Genomic DNA, 17749 nt, shown 5'->3' with positions numbered 1-17749 from the left:
AATCCGTAGCAGCTGCCTACAGCATCCGGTGGTACTTGCGGGTCTTAGTGGCCCCTTATCACAGGAGGCTGGAAGTGGATTTTACTGCAGATGTGCCCAAGAGCTCTCTAGTGGATTATAAGAGGAGCATGTTTCAGATGGAAGGTTCTCAAGGAGTGGTACACAGAGGTTCAAGACTCTTCATGTGAGATGCAAAGGCTTCTGACTGATACTGACAGGGACACTGCAGATGTCACTCCATCATTCAGAGCTGAGTGAGCCAGGGAAGCAGCTCGAATAGCAAGCACTGTGGGAACTCCCAGTGACTATTGATGCCACCAAATGAAGAATAGAAGGAAGATTCATGTTATGCTGTGGCTCAACTGGCGACACCGATGGTTTGTTTAGTTTTACTTTCTGTGGTAAAGAGAAACATGGAAAGAGTAAAGGCTTACATGTGTGTCTGATTGCACAAGACACAGAAGGTTATCTTGATACAAAAACAACTGCATCATTTTATATGATACAAAACTGCAAAACCTCTCTACATACTAGTAGTACGTATTTCAAAACATAATGTGGGGTGAACACTCGTCAATTCAGCAAGGGCATTTTACAATATGTTCCTTACAAAAACCACCTTCTTTCTTGGTCCATTATTTCTTTGAGCCAAGTCTCCAAAGCAGCTCTGTTTCACATGTGACTGCTGGGTTTCACCGGATCCTTAGAGTTGTTGGAGCTGCTTCTGCTTCAAAGGTGATGCTGGATGTGTTCTATACTGACCAAGTTGCTCGGATCTTTCTTTTGAATCAAAAGATGGCTTTCAAAATCCCCTTAAAACTCCATGGCTGTGGTAAAATAGGCAAGGCCTACCTTATTAGTGTTATCTGAATATTGAAACTAGATGCTGCTTAGCTAAAAGACAGACACTTTCATTTGTACCTTTAAAATGTAAATTAAACATTAAGAAACTAAAGAAAATTGTAAGCACAAATCGTCACCAGTGATCATTCCACTGCCACCCAAAATATGCAGTGTACTAACTCATCACAATCCCTTTGAGGCTCATAATCAGGGGGTTTAAACAACCGGAATCATGATCCCTTGTCATATCAAACAAAGATCCGTGTTATCCTGCAGAAAGGGATCTAACTACTGATCCTCCATCGAAAAATGCAAACTCGTGCTCTGCTGAAGGCGATCACTACAGTGACCATACGTCTCTGTTTACAAACTGTGGGTCACAATTCCTTCTCACCGGTCATCCGGTCAAAAGGATGGGCTGGACCAGACTGTTAGCATTGTTTACTATTGCAAACAGTATTACAGTTAATACAGCAATAAGACAATTAATACATAGTATGGGAAACTACAATAAAACATGAAAACACTTGTATCAATATATGTGTTACAGTTTTTGCAGCAAACGTTCATGGAAGAGAGCTGGTCTTGTCATGGTTTTCAGTGAGGGCATTCCAGAACCGTGAGAGTCATATATCTAGATACAGGTAAGAGCTAGCAACCTCAGTTCAATGGCTTTGATACCAGGATGGGCAGATCTTGATAATGAATGGTGTCAGACTGGACTAGACATTAGGGGGCGTAGGATGTGAGTCCACCAAGACCACACGGACTGTCTGTGAGCTCTGAATCCAGCTATAAAGCATTAATTCCAGGTGTTTGAGATCTGCAGAGCTAAACAGGGTCAGAGGTCTCCTAAGTGTGGCTCAGGAATACTTCTTCCATCACCCAGGCCACCAAGGCTGATGATGGCCAAAGTGCAACACTACATTGGTTGGAGGCTAGTGGGTACCTTGAATAGGACAATGTTGGGAGTAGACAAATAATACGTCGGTACTCATCAGGAATACTCACCACTCGACTCACCTGTATTTATAAAGGTGATTCACGGGTTGTCTCTGGTAAGGAGGTAAATGGCGTTCTTGTGCTATAAAACCGTTTCTCTGGAGTTTTCTAGTTGGTTGCACACATACATACATTCAAAGGCAGAAGATGAGGACGTCACCAGAGATTTCGCAGAGATGCAGGCTTGGCGCCAGTGCAGAGGGACTGGGCAGGGCTCAGCTCCTTAGTCCACACAGTTTTGTTTAAGATGAAGGTCTTCAAACTGCTTGGGTGAGTCTCCAGTTGATGCGGTTAGTCTGTTATCTTGGAGCAGCTGCCCATTGCATATCAGTTCAGGTGCAACTTGAGAGTTTGAAATTCCAGCCAGCCAGGGAGGATTGGGTTTTCCTGCATTTGAAAAAGCGCATATATTGCTTACCAAATGTCTTGCCGTACTTCCAGAATTCACTGCGGGTAGTCATGCCAATGCATCACCATCTATAAGATACCTGCTCAAGAACTGTGGCGGGCGAGTGATAAAGTATCCCACTCAGAAACTCCTAGGGCAAGTAGAAGGAAGAGGGTCAGCTTACTTTGTCCATCCCTTGGGTACCTTTCATCCTTCATCGAATGAGCAGCATTAATAGAAAACTCCATGTGTTCTGATAGCAGCATTATTATCCCCAAAAACTCCTGGTTGCAGTTAATGCATCCCAAAACGAAGCATATGCTGCTACATTCCAGGACCTGAATAAGGGGATTGAAGAGAGGTACCTTAAAAAAATCGGCTAATTTAAGGTTTCTGCTGGTCCAAGGGTCACCAAAAGTGTCATTGTGAAGCAGTTGATTTCCAGTTTGGTGGTCCCTTAGACTAGGTCCTCAACAAGCCTAGCCAAAAATGTAAAATACAGGGGGAATCTTTGGTGATAAAGGGAAAATGATTAATGGGGCTAAGGTCACCAATGCAATAGCTTCCAAATGTTACTGTATTATCTTCTGAAATATACGAAGTAATGCAAAGTGGCTGGTTTTGGGGCAATAAAAAGAGAATCCAAGTATAAGGAATTTGAAAGTTCTTTAACAGTATCCATCGGTGAGATCAGCACTAATACGTAACCATTTTCTCTTCAGTGGCGATCGGTCTGCTGTGCATGGGAGGGTACCTGATATGGAGAAACTGGAAACGGAAGAACACGAAAAGCATGAATTTCGATAATCCAGTGTACAGAAAGACCACGGAAGAAGAGGAAGATGAAGATGAAATCCATATTGGTAGAACGACACAGATTGGACATGTATACCCAGCAGTAAGTCTTCAGCATCACCACTATAATTGATTATTTTAAATAGCAGAGAGATGTTGTTTACCATCCAACTTGATGGCCTGAATTAACCCTCTCTTGATTTTTTTAATTTCTTAACTGCAGAATATCAAGGAAAATTATTTGATCTATTCAAGTTATCATTTAATTATCAAGCCTTAAGACTAATTGTGCATAAAACCTGATATTCACATAAAACATACAAAATATGCTTTAACAAAAAGAACAGAGAGGTCGTAGTCAATATTGTTTGTAGGTTGTCACCATCTACAACCTTGTCTAAACTTTGACCAGTTACATTTGTATTTGCTGGGCACACATGTTTACCTTCGTAGAGCCAGGTGAAGCTTAAGCATTACATTTGAGGGCATTTCGCATGTAGTTAGAATTTGTTTGTTAAACTAAAATACAAAATATGCCTAGCAAAACTAAATTTATATAGCGCTTCATATCCTAACCGCACTGCAAAGCGCTGAAGAGCATCAGAGGCCATAAAGTATGTGCTGCAAAGGTGATTAACAGCAAATGGGTAAAACGTCCAATACAGTCCAAGATTTGGCAAAACAATTACATTAAAAAAAACAAAATATGATCTTGAACGGATAAAAATGTTTAACATGATGCAACCTGGCGGATTTTTGCCTTCGTGTGCTTGATTGCAAATTCAGGAAACAAAAGCTAGAGGTACTTGCAGTCCAAACCGAGGAAGAGTACATAGCAACCGTTGACACACACAGAGCCCTAAGCAAACGGGCAGTAAAGTACTGTGATGGTTTATCGTATTGTTTAAACAACTGAATAGAAAAAACCATCAACTTTAAGCAGGGTCGGACTGGCTTATAGAGCAAATCGGGCAGTGCCCGGTGGTCTGGCCGGCAGTGCATTCATTGTGTGTGGGGTTTTACTGCTGGTGTCCCTGATATTAAAACAAATATTGCCTGCAGCAACTTCAAATTAGAGTGGAGAGTGGATAGGGAGTGCAGAGTGGATAGGGAGTGCAGAGTGGATAGGGAGTGCAGAGTGGATAGGGAGTGCAGAGTGGATAGGGAGTGGAGAGTGCATAGGGAGTGGAGAGTGGAGAGTGCATAGGGAGTGGAGAGTGGAGAGTGCATAGGGAGTGGATAGTGCATAAAGAGTGGAGAGTGCATAGAGAGTGCAGAGTGCATAGAGAGTGCAGAGTGCAAAGAGAGTGCATAGGGAGTGAAGAGTGCATAGGGAGTGGAGAGTGCATAGGGAGTGGAGAGTGCATAGGGAGTGCAGAGTGCATAGGCAGTGGAGAGTGCATAGGCAGTGGAGAGTGCAGAGTGCATAGGGAGTGCAGAGTGCATAGGGAGTGCAGAGTGCATAGGGAGTGCAGAGTGCATAGGGAGTGGAGAGTGCATAGGGAGTGGAGAGTGCATAGGGAGTGGAGAGTGCATAGGGAGTGCAGAGTGGAGAGTGCATAGGGAGTGCATAGGGAGTGGAGAGTGCAGAGTGCATAGGGAGTGCAGAGTGCATGGAGAGTGCAGAGTGGAGAGTGCATAGGGAGTGGAGAGTGGAGAGTGCATAGGGAGTGCAGAGTGCATAGGGAGTGGAGAGTGCACAGGGAGTGGAGAGTGCATAGGGAGTGGAGAGTGCATAGGGAGTGGAGAGTGCATAGGGAGTGGAGAGTGCATAGGGAGTGGAGAGTGCATAGGGAGTGGAGAGTGCATAGGGAGTGCAGAGTGGGGAGTGCAAGGGAGTGCAGAGTGGAGAGTGCATAGGGAGTGGAGAGTGGAGAGTGCATAGGGAGTGGAGAGTGGAGGGTGCATAGGGAGTGGAGAGTGGAGGGTGCATAGGGAGTGCTGAGTGGAGAGTGCATAGGGAGTGGAGAGTGCAGAGTGCGTAGGGAGTGCAGAGTGCATAGGGAGTGCAGAATGAAGAGTGCATAGGGAGTGCAGAGTGCATGGAGAGTGCAGAGTGGAGAGTGCATAGGGAGTGGAGAGTGCATAGGGAGTGCAGAGTGCATAGGCAGTGGAGAGTGCATAGGCAGTGGAGAGTGCAGAGTGCATAGGGAGTGCAGAGTGCATAGGGAGTGCAGAGTGCATAGGGAGTGCAGAGTGCATAGGGAGTGGAGAGTGCATAGGGAGTGGAGAGTGCATAGGGAGTGGAGAGTGCATAGGGAGTGCAGAGTGGAGAGTGCATAGGGAGTGCATAGGGAGTGGAGAGTGCAGAGTGCATAGGGAGTGCAGAGTGCATGGAGAGTGCAGAGTGGAGAGTGCATAGGGAGTGGAGAGTGGAGAGTGCATAGGGAGTGCAGAGTGCATAGGGAGTGGAGAGTGCACAGGGAGTGGAGAGTGCATAGGGAGTGGAGAGTGCATAGGGAGTGGAGAGTGCATAGGGAGTGGAGAGTGCATAGGGAGTGGAGAGTGCATAGGGAGTGCAGAGTGGGGAGTGCAAGGGAGTGCAGAGTGGAGAGTGCATAGGGAGTGGAGAGTGGAGAGTGCATAGGGAGTGGAGAGTGGAGGGTGCATAGGGAGTGGAGAGTGGAGGGTGCATAGGGAGTGCTGAGTGGAGAGTGCATAGGGAGTGGAGAGTGCAGAGTGCGTAGGGAGTGCAGAGTGCATAGGGAGTGCAGAATGAAGAGTGCATAGGGAGTGCAGAGTGCATGGAGAGTGCAGAGTGGAGAGTGCATAGGGAGTGCAGAGTGCATGGAGAGTGCAGAGTGGAGAGTGCATAGGGAGTGGAGAGTGCATGGAGAGTGCAGAGTGGAGAGTGCATAGGGAGTGCAGAGTGCATGGAGAGTGCAGAGTGGAGAGTGCATAGGGAGTGGAGAGTGGAGAGTGCATAGGGAGTGCAGAGTGCATAGAGAGTGGAGAGTGGAGAGTGCATAGGGAGTGGAGAGTGCATAGGGAGTGCATAGGGAGTGCAGAGTGGAGAGCGCATAGGGAGTGCAGAGTGGAGAGCGCATAGGGAGTGCAGAGTGGAGAGTGCATAGGGAGTGCAGAGTGGAGAGTGCATAGGGAGTGGAGAGTGGAGAGTGCATAGGGAGTGCATAGGGAGTGGAGAGTGCAGAGTGCATAGGGAGTGCAGAGTGCATAGGGAGTGCAGAGTGCATAGGGAGTGCAGAGTGCATAGGGAGTGCAGAGTGGAGAGTGCATAGGGAGTGCAGAGTGCAGAGTGGAGAGTGCATAGGGAGTGGAGAGTGCAGAGTGCATAGGGAGTGGAGAGTGGAGAGTGGAGAGTGCATATGGAGTGGAGAGTGCATATGGAGTGGAGAGTGCATAGGGAGTGGAGAGTGCATAGGGAGTGGAGAGTGCATAGGGAGTGGAGAGTGCATAGGGAGTGGAGAGTGCATAGGGAGTGGAGAGTGCATAGGGAGTGGAGAGTGCATAGGGAGTGGAGAGTGCATAGGGAGTGCAGAGTGCATAGGGAGGGGAGAGTGGAGAGTGCATAGGGAGTGCAGAGTGCATAGAGAGTGGAGAGTGCATAGATTGTCTGATGTAAAATTGCTCGGCTGATCCCCTTTGTTGCAGCATGCATAACTTTTCATTCTTTCAGTTCGACTTTACAGTCCGTTTTAATATTGTCTTTAAAACTGCGGGTGTTCAGTACCCAAACGGCCTAAAAAGACTCGTATGGGCTAAGCATCTCGTGCCCCTCGTGAGACACTTGTAAAACTGCTCATAAGATTTGCAACAGGGAGTTTTTTCATGGTTTGGCATTTTTCGTAATGCATTACAGTTGAATTTATATAGCGCTTCATATCCTAACCGCACTGCAAAGCGCTGAAGAGCATCAGAGGCCATAAAGTACGTGCTGCAAAGGTGATTAACAGCAAATGGGTAAAACGTCCAATACAGTCCAAGATTTGGCAAAACAATTAAATTTAAAAAAACAAAATAAGATCTTGAACTGATAAAAATGTTTAACATGATGCAACCTGGCGGATTTTTGCTTTCATGTGCCTTCGTGTGCTTGATTGCAAATTCAGGAAACAAAAGCTAGAGGTACTTGCAGTCCAAACCGAGGAAGAGTACATAGCAACCGTTGACGCACACAGAGCCCTAAGCAAACGGGCAGTAAAGTACTGTGATGGTTTATCGTATTGTTTAAACAACTGAATAGAAAAAACCATCAACTTTAAGCAGGGTCGGACTGGCTTATAGAGCAAATCGGGCAGTGCCCGGTGGTCTGGCTGGACAGTGCATTCATCGTGTGTGGGGTTTTACTGCTGGTGTCCCTGATATTAAAACAAATATTGCCTGCAGCAACTTCAAATTAGAGTGGAGAGTGGATAGGGAGTGGAGAGTGGATAGGGAGTGCAGAGTGGATAGGGAGTGCAGAGTGGATAGGGAGTGCAGAGTGGATAGGGAGTGCAGAGTGGATAGGGAGTGCAGATTGGATAGGGAGTGCAGAGTGCATAGGGAGTGGAGAGTGCATAGGGAGTGGAGAGTGCATAGGGAGTGGAGAGTGCATAGGGAGTGGAGAGTGGAGAGTGCATAGGGAGTGGAGAGTGCATAGGGAGTGCACAGGGAGTGCAGAGTGGGGAGTGCATAGGGAGTGGAGAGTGCATAGGGAGTGGAGAGTGCATAGGGAGTGGAGAGTGCATAGGGAGTGGAGAGTGCATAGGGAGTGCAGAGTGCATAGGGAGTGCAGAGTGGGGAGTGCAGAGTGCATAGGGAGTGGAGAGTGCATATGGAGTGGAGAGTGGAGAGTGCATAGGGAGTGGAGAGTGGAGAGTGCATAGGGAGTGCATAGGGAGTGGAGGGTGCATAGGGAGTGGGGAGTGCATAGGGAGTGGGGAGTGCATAGGGAGTGGGGAGTGCATAGGGAGTGCAGTGTGCATAGGGAGTGGAGAGTGGAGAGTGCATAGGGAGTGGAGAGTGGAGAGTGCATAGGGAGTGGAGAGTGGAGAGTGCATAGGGAGTGGAGAGTGGAGAGTGCATAGGGAGTGGAGAGTGCATAGGGAGTGGAGAGTGCATAGGGAGTGGAGAGTGCATAGGGAGTGGAGAGTGCATAGGGAGTGGAGAGTGCATAGGGAGTGGAGAGTGCATAGGGAGTGGAGAGTGCATAGGGAGTGCAGAGTGCATTGGGAGTGGAGAGTGGAGAGTGCATAGGGAGTGGAAAGTGCATAGGAAGTGCAGAGTGCATAGGGAGTGCAGAGTGGGGAGTGCATAGGGAGTGGAGAGTGCATAGGGAGTGGAGAGTGGAGAGTGCATAGGGAGTGGAGAGTGGAGAGTGCATAGGGAGTGGAGAGTGGAGAGTGCATAGGGAGTGGAGAGTGCATAGGGAGTGGAGAGTGCATAGGGAGTGCAGAGTGCATAGGGAGTGCATAGGGAGTGGAGAGTGCATAGGGAGTGGAGAGTGCATAGGGAGTGGAGAGTGCATATGGAGTGGAGAGTGCATAGGGAGTGGAGAGTGGAGAGTGCATAGGGAGTGCATAGGGAGTGGAGAGTGCATAGGGAGTGGGGAGTGCATAGGGAGTGGGGAGTGCATAGGGAGTGCAGAGTGCATAGGGAGTGGAGAGTGGAGAGTGCATAGGGATTGGAGAGTGGAGAGTGCATAGGGATTGGAGAGTGGAGAGTGCATAGGGAGTGGAGAGTGCATAGGGAGTGGAGAGTGCATAGGGAGTGGAGAGTGCATAGGGAGTGGAGAGTGCAGAGTGCATAGGGAGTGCATAGGCAGTGCATAGGGAGTGCAGAGTGCATAGGCAGTGCAGAGTGCATAGGGAGTGCAGAGTGGATAGGGAGTGCAGAGTGGATAGGGAGTGCAGAGTGGATAGGGAGTGCAGAGTGGATAGGGAGTGGAGAGTGCATAGGGAGTGGAGAGTGGAGAGTGCATAGGGAGTGGAGAGTGGAGAGTGCATAGGGAGTGCAGAGTGCATAGAGAGTGGAGAGTGCAAAGGGAGTGGAGAGTGGAGAGTGCATGGGGAGTGGAGAGTGCATGGGGAGTGGAGAGTGGAGAGTGCATGGGGAGTGGAGAGTGGAGTGTGCATGGGGAGTGGAGAGTGGAGAGTGCATGGGGAGTGGAGAGTGGAGAGTGCATAGGGAGTGGAGAGTGCGGAGTGCATAGGGAGTGGAGAGTGCATAGGGAGTGGAGAGTGCATAGGGAGTGGAGAGTGCATAGGGAGTGGAGAGTGCATAGGGAGTGGAGAGTGGAGAGTGCATAGGGAGTGGAGAGTGGAGAGTGCATGGGGAGTGGAGAGTGGAGAGTACATAGGGAGTGGAGAGTGGAGAGTACATAGGGAGTGGAGAGTGCAGAGTGCATAGGGAGTGCATAGGGAGTGGAGAGTGCATAGGGAGTGGAGAGTGCATAGGGAGTGGAGAGTGCATAGGGAGTGGAGAGTGCATAGGGAGTGGAGAGTGCATAGGGAGTGGAGAGTGCATAGGTAGTGGAGAGTGGAGAGTGCATATGGAGTGGAGAGTGGAGAGTGCATGGGGAGTGGAGAGTGGAGAGTGCATAGGGAGTGGAGAGTGGAGAGTGCATGGGGAGTGGAGAGTGGAGAGTGCATAGGGAGTGGGGAGTGCATTGGGAGTGGAGAGTGCATAGGGAGTGGAGAGTGCATAGGGAGTGGAGAGTGCATAGGGAGTGGAGAGTGGAGAGTGCATAGGGAGTGGAGAGTGCATAGGGAGTGGAGAGTGGAGAGTGGAGAGTGCATAGGGAGTGGAGAGTGCATAGGGAGTGGAGAGTGGAGAGTGCATAGGGAGTGGAGAGTGGAGAGTGCATAGGGAGTGGAGAGTGCATAGGGAGTGCATAGGGAGTGCATAGGGAGTGGAGAGTGCATAGGGAGTGGGGAGTGCATAGGGAGTGGAGAGTGCATAGGGAGTGCATAGGGAGTGCATAGGGAGTGGAGAGTGCATAGGGAGTGGGGAGTGCATAGGGAGTGGGGAGTGCATAGGGAGTGGGGAGTGCATAGGGAGTGGAGAGTGGAGAGTGCATAGGGAGTGGAGAGTGGAGAGTGCATAGGGAGTGGAGAGTGCATAGGGAGTGGAGAGTGCATAGGGAGTGGAGAGTGCATAGGGAGTGGAGAGTGCATAGGGAGTGGAGAGTGCATAGGGAGTGGAGAGTGGAGAGTGCATAGGGAGTGGAGAGTGCATAGGGAGTGCATAGGGAGTGCATAGGGAGTGGAGAGTGCATAGGGAGTGGGGAGTGCATAGGGAGTGGGGAGTGCATAGGGAGTGGAGAGTGGAGAGTGCATAGGGAGTGGAGAGTGCATAGGGAGTGGAGAGTGCATAGGGAGTGGAGAGTGCATAGGGAGTGGAGAGTGCATAGGGAGTGGAGAGTGCATAGGGAGTGTAGAGTGCATAGGGAGTGGAGAGTGCATAGGGAGTGGAGAGTGCATAGGGAGTGGGGAGTGCATAGGGAGTGGAGAGTGCATAGGGAGTGGAGAGTGCATAGGGAGTGGAGAGTGCATAGGAAGTGGAGAGTGCATAGGAAGTGGAGAGTGCATAGGGAGTGCAGAGTGGGGAGTGCATAGGGAGTGGAGAGTGGAGAGTGCATAGAGAGTGGAGAGTGCATAGGGAGTGGAGAGTGCAGAGTGCATAGGGAGTGCATAGGGAGTGCATAGGGAGTGCAGAGTGCATAGGGAGTGCAGAGTGCATAGAGAGTGCAGAGTGCATAGAGAGTGCAGAGTGCATAGGGAGTGCAGAGTGCATAGGGAGTGCAGAGTGCATAGGGAGTGCAGAGTGCATAGGCAGTGGAGAGTGCATAGGCAGTGGAGAGTGCAGAGTGCATAGGGAGTGCAGAGTGCATAGGGAGTACAGAGTGCATAGGGAGTGCAGATTGCATAGGGAGAGGAGAGTGGAGAGTGCATAGGGAGTGCAGAGTGGAGAGTGCATAAGGAGTGCAGAGTCCATGGAGAGTGCATAGGGAGTGGAGAGTGCATAGGGAGTGGAGAGTGGAGAGTGCATAGGGAGTGGAGAGTGGAGAGTGCATAGGGAGTGGAGAGTGCATAGGGAGTGGAGAGTGCATAGGGAGTGGAGAGTGCATAGAGAGTGGAGAGTGCATAGGGAGTGGGGAGTGCATAGGGAGTGGAGAGTGCATAGGGAGTGGAGAGTGCATAGGGAGTGGAGAGTGCATAGGGAGTGGAGAGTGCATAGGGAGTGCAGAGTGCATAGGGAGTGCAGAGTGCATAGGGAGTGCAGAGTGCATAGGGAGTGCAGAGTGCATAGGGAGTGCAGATAGGGAGTGCAGAGTGCATAGGGAGTGCAGAGTGCATAGGGAGTGCAGAGTGCATAGGGAGTGCAGAGTGGAGAGTGGAGAGTGCATAGGGAGTGGAGAGTGCAGAGTGCATAGGGAGTGCATAGGGAGTGGAGAGTGCAGAGTGCATAGGGAGTGCAGAGTGCATGGAGAGTGCAGAGTGGAGAGTGCATAGGGAGTGCAGAGTGCATAGGGAGTGGAGAGTGGAGAGTGCACAGGGAGTGGAGAGTGCATAGGGAGTGGAGAGTGCATAGGGAGTGGAGAGTGCATAGGGAGTGGAGAGTGCATAGGGAGTGGAGAGTGCATAGGGAGTGCAGAATGAAGAGTGCATAGGGAGTGCAGAGTGCATGGAGAGTGCAGAGTGGAGAGTGCATAGGGAGTGGAGAGTGCATGGAGAGTGCAGAGTGGAGAGTGCATAGGGAGTGCAGAGTGCATGTAGAGTGCAGAGTAGAGAGTGCATAGGGAGTGGAGAGTGGAGAGTGCATAGGGAGTGCAGAGTGCATAGGGAGTGGAGAGTGGAGAGTGCATAGGGAGTGGAGAGTGCATAGGGAGTGCAGAGTGGAGAGTGCATAGGGAGTGCAGAGTGGAGAGCGCATAGGGAGTGCAGAGTGGAGAGCGCATAGGGAGTGCAGAGTGGAGAGTGCATAGGGAGTGCAGAGTGGAGAGTGCATAGGGAGTGGAGAGTGGAGAGTGCATAGGGAGTGCATAGGGAGTGGAGAGTGCAGAGTGCATAGGGAGTGCATAGGGAGTGCATAGGGAGTGCATAGGGAGTGCATAGGGAGTGCAGAGTGCATAGGGAGTGCAGAGTGCATAGGGAGTGCAGAGTGCATAGGGAGTGCAGAGTGGAGAGTGGAGAGTGCATAGGGAGTGGAGAGTGCAGAGTGCATAGGGAGTGGAGAGTGGAGAGTGCATAGGGAGTGGAGAGTGGAGAGTGCATATGGAGTGGAGAGGGCATATGGAGTGGAGAGGGCATATGGAGTGGAGAGGGCATATGGAGTGGAGAGTGCATAGGGAGTGGAGAGTGCATAGGGAGTGGAGAGTGCATAGGGAGTGGAGAGTGCATAGGGAGTGGAGAGTGCATAGGGAGTGGAGAGTGCATAGGGAGTGGAGAGTGCATAGGGAGGGGAGAGTGGAGAGTGCATAGGGAGTGCAGAGTGCATAGAGAGTGGAGAGTGCATAGATTGTCTGATGTAAAATTGCTTGGCTGATCCCCTTTGTTGCAGCATGCATAACTTTCCATTCTTTCAGTTCGACTTTACAGTCCGTTTTAATATTGTCTTTAAAACTGCGGGTGTTCAGTACCCAAACGGCCTAAAAAGACTCGTATGGGCTAAGCATCTCGTGCCCCTCGTGAGACACTTGTAAAACTGCTCATAAGATTTGCAACAGGGAGTTTTTTCATGGTTTGGCATTTTTCGTAATGCATTACAGTTGAATTTATATAGCGCTTCATATCCTAACCGCACTGCAAAGCGCTGAAGAGCATCAGAGGCCATAAAGTACGTGCTGCAAAGGTGATTAACAGCAAATGGGTAAAACGTCCAATACAGTCCAAGATTTGGCAAAACAATTAAATTTAAAAAAACAAAATAAGATCTTGAACTGATAAAAATGTTTAACATGATGCAACCTGGCGGATTTTTGCTTTCATGTGCCTTCGTGTGCTTGATTGCAAATTCAGGAAACAAAAGCTAGAGGTACTTGCAGTCCAAACCGAGGAAGAGTACATAGCAACCGTTGACGCACACAGAGCCCTAAGCAAACGGGCAGTAAAGTACTGTGATGGTTTATCGTATTGTTTAAACAACTGAATAGAAAAAACCATCAACTTTAAGCAGGGTCGGACTGGCTTATAGAGCAAATCGGGCAGTGCCCGGTGGTCTGGCTTGACAGTGCATTCATCGTGTGTGGGGTTTTACTGCTGGTGTCCCTGATATTAAAACAAATATTGCCTGCAGCAACTTCAAATTAGAGTGGAGAGTGGATAGGGAGTGGAGAGTGGATAGGGAGTGCAGAGTGGATAGGGAGTGCAGAGTGGATAGGGAGTGCAGAGTGGATAGGGAGTGCAGATTAGATAGGGAGTGCAGAGTGCATAGGGAGTGGAGAGTGCATAGGGAGTGGAGAGTGCATAGGGAGTGGAGAGTGGAGAGTGCATAGGGAGTGGAGAGTGCATAGGGAGTGCACAGGGAGTGCAGAGTGGGGAGTGCATAGGGAGTGGAGAGTGCATAGGGAGTGGAGAGTGCATAGGGAGTGGAGAGTGCATAGGGAGTGGAGAGTGCATAGGGAGTGCAGAGTGCATAGGGAGTGCAGAGTGGGGAGTGCAGAGTGCATAGGGAGTGCAGAGTGGAGAGTGCATATGGAGTGGAGAGTGGAGAGTGCATAGGGAGTGGAGAGTGCATAGGGAGTGCATAGGGAGTGGAGGGTGCATAGGGAGTGGGGAGTGCATAGGGAGTGGGGAGTGCATAGGGAGTGGGGAGTGCATAGGGAGTGCAGTGTGCATAGGGAGTGGAGAGTGGAGAGTGCATAGGGAGTGGAGAGTGGAGAGTGGAGAGTGCATAGGGAGTGGAGAGTGCATAGGGAGTGGAGAGTGGAGAGTGCATAGGGAGTGGAGAGTGCATAGGGAGTGGAGAGTGCATAGGGAGTGGAGAGTGCATAGGGAGTGGAGAGTGCATAGGGAGTGGAGAGTGCATAGGGAGTGGAGAGTGCATAGGGAGTGCAGTGTGCATAGGGAGTGGAGAGTGGAGAGTGCATAGGGAGTGGAGAGTGGAGAGTGCATAGGGAGTGGAGAGTGGAGAGTGCATAGGGAGTGGAGAGTGGAGAGTGCATAGGGAGTGGAGAGTGCATAGGGAGTGGAGAGTGCATAGGGAGTGGAGAGTGCATAGGGAGTGGAGAGTGCATAGGGAGTGGAGAGTGCATAGGGAGTGGAGAGTGCATAGGGAGTGGAGAGTGCATAGGGAGTGCAGAGTGCATTGGGAGTGGAGAGTGGAGAGTGCATAGGGAGTGGAAAGTGCATAGGAAGTGCAGAGTGCATAGGGAGTGCAGAGTGGGGAGTGCATAGGGAGTGGAGAGTGCATAGGGAGTGGAGAGTGGAGAGTGCATAGGGAGTGGAGAGTGGAGAGTGCATAGGGAGTGGAGAGTGGAGAGTGCATTGGGAGTGGAGAGTGGAGAGTGCATTGGGAGTGGTGAGTGCATAGGGAGTGGAGAGTGCATAGGGAGTGCAGAGTGCATAGGGAGTGCATAGGGAGTGGAGAGTGCATAGGGAGTGGAGAGTGCATAGGGAGTGGAGAGTGCATATGGAGTGGAGAGTGCATAGGGAGTGGAGAGTGGAGAGTGCATAGGGAGTTTATAGGGAGTGGAGAGTGCATAGGGAGTGGGGAGTGCATAGGGAGTGGGGAGTGCATAGGGAGTGCAGAGTGCATAGGGAGTGGAGAGTGGAGAGTGCATAGGGATTGGAGAGTGGAGAGTGCATAGGGATTGGAGAGTTGAGAGTGCATAGGGAGTGGAGAGTGCATAGGGAGTGGAGAGTGCATAGGGAGTGGAGAGTGGAGAGTGCATAGGGAGTGGAGAGTGCAGAGTGCATAGGGAGTGCATAGGCAGTGCATAGGGAGTGCAGAGTGCATAGGGAGTGCAGAGTGCATAGGGAGTGCAGAGTGGATAGGGAGTGCAGAGTGGATAGGGAGTGCAGAGTGGATAGGGAGTGCAGAGTGGATAGGGAGTGGAGAGTGCATAGGGAGTGGAGAGTGGAGAGTGCATAGGGAGTGGAGAGTGGAGAGTGCATAGGGAGTGCAGAGTGCATAGAGAGTGGAGAGTGCATAGGGAGTGGAGAGTGGAGAGTGCATGGGGAGTGGAGAGTGCATGGGGAGTGGAGAGTGGAGAGTGCATGGGGAGTGGAGAGTGCATAGGGAGTGGAGAGTGCGGAGTGCATAGGGAGTGGAGAGTGCATAGGGAGTGGAGAGTGCATAGGGAGTGGAGAGTGCATAGGGAGTGGAGAGTGGAGAGTGCATAGGGAGTGGAGAGTGGAGAGTGCATGGGGAGTGGAGAGTGGAGAGTACATGGGGAGTGGAGAGTGGAGAGTACATAGGGAGTGGAGAGTGCAGAGTGCATAGGGAGTGCATAGGGAGTGGAGAGTGCATAGGGAGTGGAGAGTGCATAGGGAGTGGAGAGTGGAGAGTGCATAGGGAGTGGAGAGTGGAGAGTGCATGGGGAGTGGAGAGTGGAGAGTGCATAGGGAGTGGAGAGTGCATAGGGAGTGGAGAGTGCATAGGGAGTGGAGAGTGCATAGGGAGTGGAGAGTGCATAGGGAGTGGAGAGTGCATAGGGAGTGGAGAGTGGAGAGTGCATAGGGAGTGGAGAGTGCATAGGGAGTGGAGAGTGGAGAGTGCATAGGGAGTGGAGAGTGCATAGGGAGTGGGGAGTGGAGAGTGGAGAGTGCATAGGGAGTGGAGAGTGCATAGGGAGTGCATAGGGAGTGCATAGGGAGTGCATAGGGAGTGCATAGGGAGTGCATAGGGAGTGGAGAGTGCATAGGGAGTGGGGAGTGCATAGGGAGTGGAGAGTGCATAGGGAGTGCATAGGGAGTGGAGAGTGCATAGGGAGTGGGGAGTGCATAGGGAGTGGGGAGTGCATAGGGAGTGGGGAGTGCATAGGGAGTGGAGAGTGGAGAGTGCATAGGGAGTGGAGAGTGCATAGGGAGTGGAGAGTGCATAGGGAGTGTAGAGTGCATAGGGAGTGTAGAGTGCAGAGTGCATAGGGAGTGCATAGGGAGTGGAGAGTGCATAGGGAGTGGAGAGTGCATAGGGAGTGGAGAGTGGAGAGTGCATAGGGAGTGGAGAGTGGAGAGTGCATGGGGAGTGGAGAGTGGAGAGTGCATAGGGAGTGGAGAGTGGAGAGTGCATAGGGAGTGGAGAGTGCATAGGGAGTGGAGAGTGCATAGGGAGTGGAGAGTGCATAGGGAGTGGAGAGTGGAGAGTGCATAGGGAGTGGAGAGTGCATAGGGAGTGGGGAGTGGAGAGTGGAGAGTGCATAGGGAGTGGAGAGTGCATAGGGAGTGCATAGGGAGTGCATAGGGAGTGCATAGGGAGTGCATAGGGAGTGCATAGGGAGTGGAGAGTGCATAGGGAGTGGGGAGTGCATAGGGAGTGGAGAGTGCATAGGGAGTGCATAGGGAGTGGAGAGTGCATAGGGAGTGGGGAGTGCATAGGGAGTGGGGAGTGCATAGGGAGTGGGGAGTGCATAGGGAGTGGGGAGTGCATAGGGAGTGGGGAGTGCATAGGGAGTGGAGAGTGGAGAGTGCATAGGGAGTGGAGAGTGCAGAGGGAGTGGAGAGTGCATAGGGAGTGTAGAGTGCATAGGGAGTGTAGAGTGCATAGGGAGTGGAGAGTGCATAGGGAGTGGAGAGTGCATAGGGAGTGGAGAGTGGAGAGTGCATAGGGAGTGGAGAGTGCATAGGGAGTGCATAGGGAGTGCATAGGGAGTGGAGAGTGCATAGGGAGTGGGGAGTGCATAGGGAGTGGGGAGTGCATAGGGAGTGGGGAGTGCATAGGGAGTGGAGAGTGGAGAGTGCATAGGGAGTGGAGAGTGCATAGGGAGTGGAGAGTGCATAGGGAGTGGAGAGTGCATAGGGAGTGGAGAGTGCATAGGGAGTGGAGAGTGCATAGGGAGTGGAGAGTGCATAGGAAGTGGAGAGTGCATAGGAAGTGGAGAGTGCATAGGGAGTGCAGAGTGGGGAGTGCATAGGGAGTGGAGAGTGCATAGAGAGTGGAGAGTGCATAGGGAGTGGAGAGTGCAGAGTGCATAGGGAGTGCAGAGTGCATAGGGAGTGCAGAGTGCATAGGGAGTGCAGAGTGCATAGGGAGTGCAGAGTGCATAGGGAGTGCAGAGTGCATAGGGAGTGCAGAGTGCATAGGGAGTGCAGAGTGGAGAGTGCACAGGGAGTGCAAAGTGGAGAGTGCACAGGGAGTGCAGAGTGCATGGAGAGTGCAGAGTGGAGAGTGCATGGGGAGTGCAGAGTGCATAGGGAGTGCAGAGTGGAGAGTGCATATGGAGTGGAGAGTGCATAGGGAGTGGAGAGTGGAGAGTGCATAGGGAGTGCATAGGGAGTGGAGAGTGCATAGGGAGTGGGGAGTGGAGAGTGCATAGGGAGTGCAGAGTCCATGGAGAGTGCATAGGGAGTGGAGAGTGCATAGGGAGTGGAGAGTGGAGAGTGCATAGGGAGTGGAGAGTGCATAGGGAGTGGAGAGTGCATAGGGAGTGGAGAGTGCATAGGGAGTGGAGAGTGCATAGGGAGTGGAGAGTGCATAGGGAGTGGAGAGTGCATAGGGAGTGGAGAGTGGAGAGTGCATAGGGAGTGGAGAGTGCATAGGGAGTGGAGAGTGCATAGGGAGTGGAGAGTGCATAGGGAGTGCAGAGTGCATAGGGAGTGCAGAGTGCATAGGGAGTGGAGA

General features: G+C 51.3%; 1 protein-coding gene across 1 annotated transcript in view; it reads left to right on the top strand.

Annotated features, from left to right (window-relative positions):
• The window catches only part of LRP8 (LDL receptor related protein 8), a 1071653-nt gene that overhangs the window by 1023094 nt on the left and 30810 nt on the right, over positions 1 to 17749 (top strand). Inside the window, exon 18 of the mRNA XM_086952473.1 lies at positions 2956 to 3131. Coding sequence (XP_086808599.1) covers positions 2956 to 3131 — 176 coding nt within the window. The remainder of the gene's footprint in view (positions 1 to 2955; positions 3132 to 17749) is intronic.

This window comes from Lissotriton vulgaris, chromosome 1_1 (assembly GCF_964263255.1).
Source record: "Lissotriton vulgaris chromosome 1_1, aLisVul1.2, whole genome shotgun sequence".
Taxonomy (NCBI): Eukaryota; Metazoa; Chordata; class Amphibia; order Caudata; family Salamandridae; genus Lissotriton; species Lissotriton vulgaris.
Note: the sequence above shows the minus strand (reverse complement) of the source record. Positions and strands in the feature narration are given on the sequence as shown.